Source organism: Arachis ipaensis, chromosome B06, assembly GCF_000816755.2.
Source record: "Arachis ipaensis cultivar K30076 chromosome B06, Araip1.1, whole genome shotgun sequence".
NCBI classification, from domain to species: Eukaryota; Viridiplantae; Streptophyta; class Magnoliopsida; order Fabales; family Fabaceae; genus Arachis; species Arachis ipaensis.
The window spans coordinates 3,305,993-3,308,485 of record NC_029790.2 but is presented as its reverse complement, the minus strand read 5'-3'; the positions used below and the strand labels follow the sequence as shown (position 1 = coordinate 3,308,485).

General features: G+C 36.3%; 1 protein-coding gene across 1 annotated transcript; it reads left to right on the top strand.

The window, feature by feature from the left end:
- On the top strand, positions 400 to 1,846 carry LOC107645391 (zinc finger protein 8). Its single transcript, XM_016349403.2, has one exon. It carries the CDS (start codon positions 736 to 738, stop codon positions 1,549 to 1,551), a length of 816 nt encoding a protein of 271 aa, XP_016204889.1. The 5' UTR covers positions 400 to 735; the 3' UTR covers positions 1,552 to 1,846.

The window sequence follows — 2,493 nt, the reverse complement described above, 5'->3', positions numbered from 1 at the left end:
ATATATATATATGAATTTGAATTGTTTAAATTTTAAATTTTTATTTTAAAAAATAAAATATAATTTTTTATTTTTAAATTTTTTTTATCCCACTTCCCACTTATAAAATAAATAATAAAAAATTACATTTTATCCTCTAAAATAAAATTTAAAATTTACAGCATCCAAATCCAATTTAGAACATGCTATATTAATACATTGAATTCCAAACGAATATAATCTCAGATCCTGACGTGATGATAGTTTTAAGAAGAGAGATTGACGAGTTGAATTTAATTAAATTGTTGTGGCTGATTATTATTAAGTGTGGAATATAATGAACATGCATAGATAGATGTTTTGTTTAATTTTTGTGGCATGCGGAAAGCAAAGAAATGTAATAAGAAGGTAGCTAGGTAAGGCAAAGGCATTTCCCAGAGACTTTGTGGGCTTTGTCAGGTTTCACTCTCAGATGGGATGAGTCCCCCAATTGTCCTCACAACAGACCCCACACCCCTCCGTTTATAGGACCATCTCACACCATACCCTTACCCCTTCACCCTCCCTTTTATGTCCTTCAATTCCCCTCCATTTTCTCTATTTTCTTCTCTCCTCCAACTGAACAGGCCTCCTCTCCCACACTAAGTTTCATTTCTTGCTAAATTATCCGTACCTAGAATTTTCGAAATTGAAAAAATATAGCATCTATTTTAAAGCACCACCTGAAAAACCCTATAATTGTTAGTTGTTATCTTCATGGACAAAGCTGAGAGAGAGACGCACGACTTCATGAACGTCGACTCTTTCTCTCAGCTTCCCTTCATCCGCCCTGCTCCGCCCCCTAAAGAAAAGGGCATCAGACTCTTCGGCATAGAATTTGGCGACACTCCGCCAATTTCTGCTGCCCAAGAGTCTGAGTCCGCTGACACAACCACTAACGAAAACAGCAACAACAACTTAGAGAATAATAACAACAACAACAACAACGGCGAGAGTAGCCGGAGGTTCGAATGCCACTACTGCTGTAGAAACTTTCCGACTTCTCAAGCCCTCGGCGGACACCAAAACGCACACAAGAGAGAGAGGCAACACGCGAAACGACAACACCTTCAGTCAGCCATGGTTCACGGTTCCCTCGCCGAAGGCCACCACCAAGTTTACGGATTCATGAACTACAGGTTCGGATCTTTCGGTTCTTCTCCAACAATGGCTGCTTATCCTACATGGAATAACAGTAGCCACAACAACACCGGCGTCGGAAGGTTCTACGGAACCTCGTCATCATATTCTTCTTCTTCTTCTTCTTCTCATCATCAACAGCCACCCATCAATGGTAACCCCTTGTCCGTGTGGCGAATCCCTAACGGTGGTGGTGGTGGTGGTAGTAACAACCCTATCTTGGGGCGCGAACGGGGGTTTCCTTTGCTTGCAGGGGAAGAAGTGAACGCAAGAATAGGAGCAACAACGAGGGTGGAATTAAGTCCCAATAATAATAATGGTTCACAAAACGGGTATGTTTATGACTCCAAAACAAGCGTTAGTGACCATGTCAGCTTGGATCTTCATCTGTAACATTTTTAATACACCAACAAAATTTTTATCAATAACTAATTATCATTATTATGCTGTCATCATCCATCTATATTATATTTATATAAGAATGTGGATTATTCCTTCTTAATTATTGTTGTTTTAGGGGAATATTATTAAGACCAGTATTTTTACTGAAAAAAAAAATATGAGAAAAATAGATATATAATTAAAAAAAATATTGGTCACTTAATATTTTTTATTATTTCATTATTAGTTAATCTAAGTTGTAGAATTGTAGATACAATTCCCAGATCAATGACTTTTAATAATTTCATTTCATTTGTTTCTTGTTTAATTGTCCACTGTTTGTTTGGTTAATTAAAATTATTGTGCATACGTGTGGAATTGGAGTGGTATGTGAAGAGTACAAGATAATGTTAAGTTGGCATGGACATTTTGTCCTAACACACGTGTGAGTTTCCAAGATAATATTGGTTCAGAGATCACAGGTGGTGGGGGTGATGATACAGAGAGGGTGGGTTTCTGAATTCTGATTCAGTGCAATGTAATTGAGACAAAGGTAAATTGATAAAGTTCGGTTTCCATGATTGCTATAATTTTGCAGATAATAACAAAGTGCCAATAATTTTATTTTATTTCTCTTTTTTTCAACATAATGACATTATTTTTTTGCTGACTGACACCATAGCTGTCCAAAATTAACTTCCAACATCTATCTATCTATCTACATATATACCATACATTCATACGCTTCTTTTGTTCTCATCAGTCACTTGTTTCCAGTGCAATCATCTGGAATAGAAAACGATAGGTGTCTGTGTTTGTGTGTGAATGTGTGCCAATCCCCTTAATATTATGTCTTTTATGCGGGAGAGGTTCGTTTTTAACATCATCATATGAGTTCAATTAAGTCATTAATTATAAATAAGTTAAATTGATTAATTAAAGAAAATTGCTAGA

Excerpts from the sequence above, each read along its gene's own strand:
- LOC107645391 (XM_016349403.2), top strand. The coding sequence starts at position 736 with ATGGACAAAGCTGAGAGAGAGACGCACGACTTCATGAACGTCGACTCT.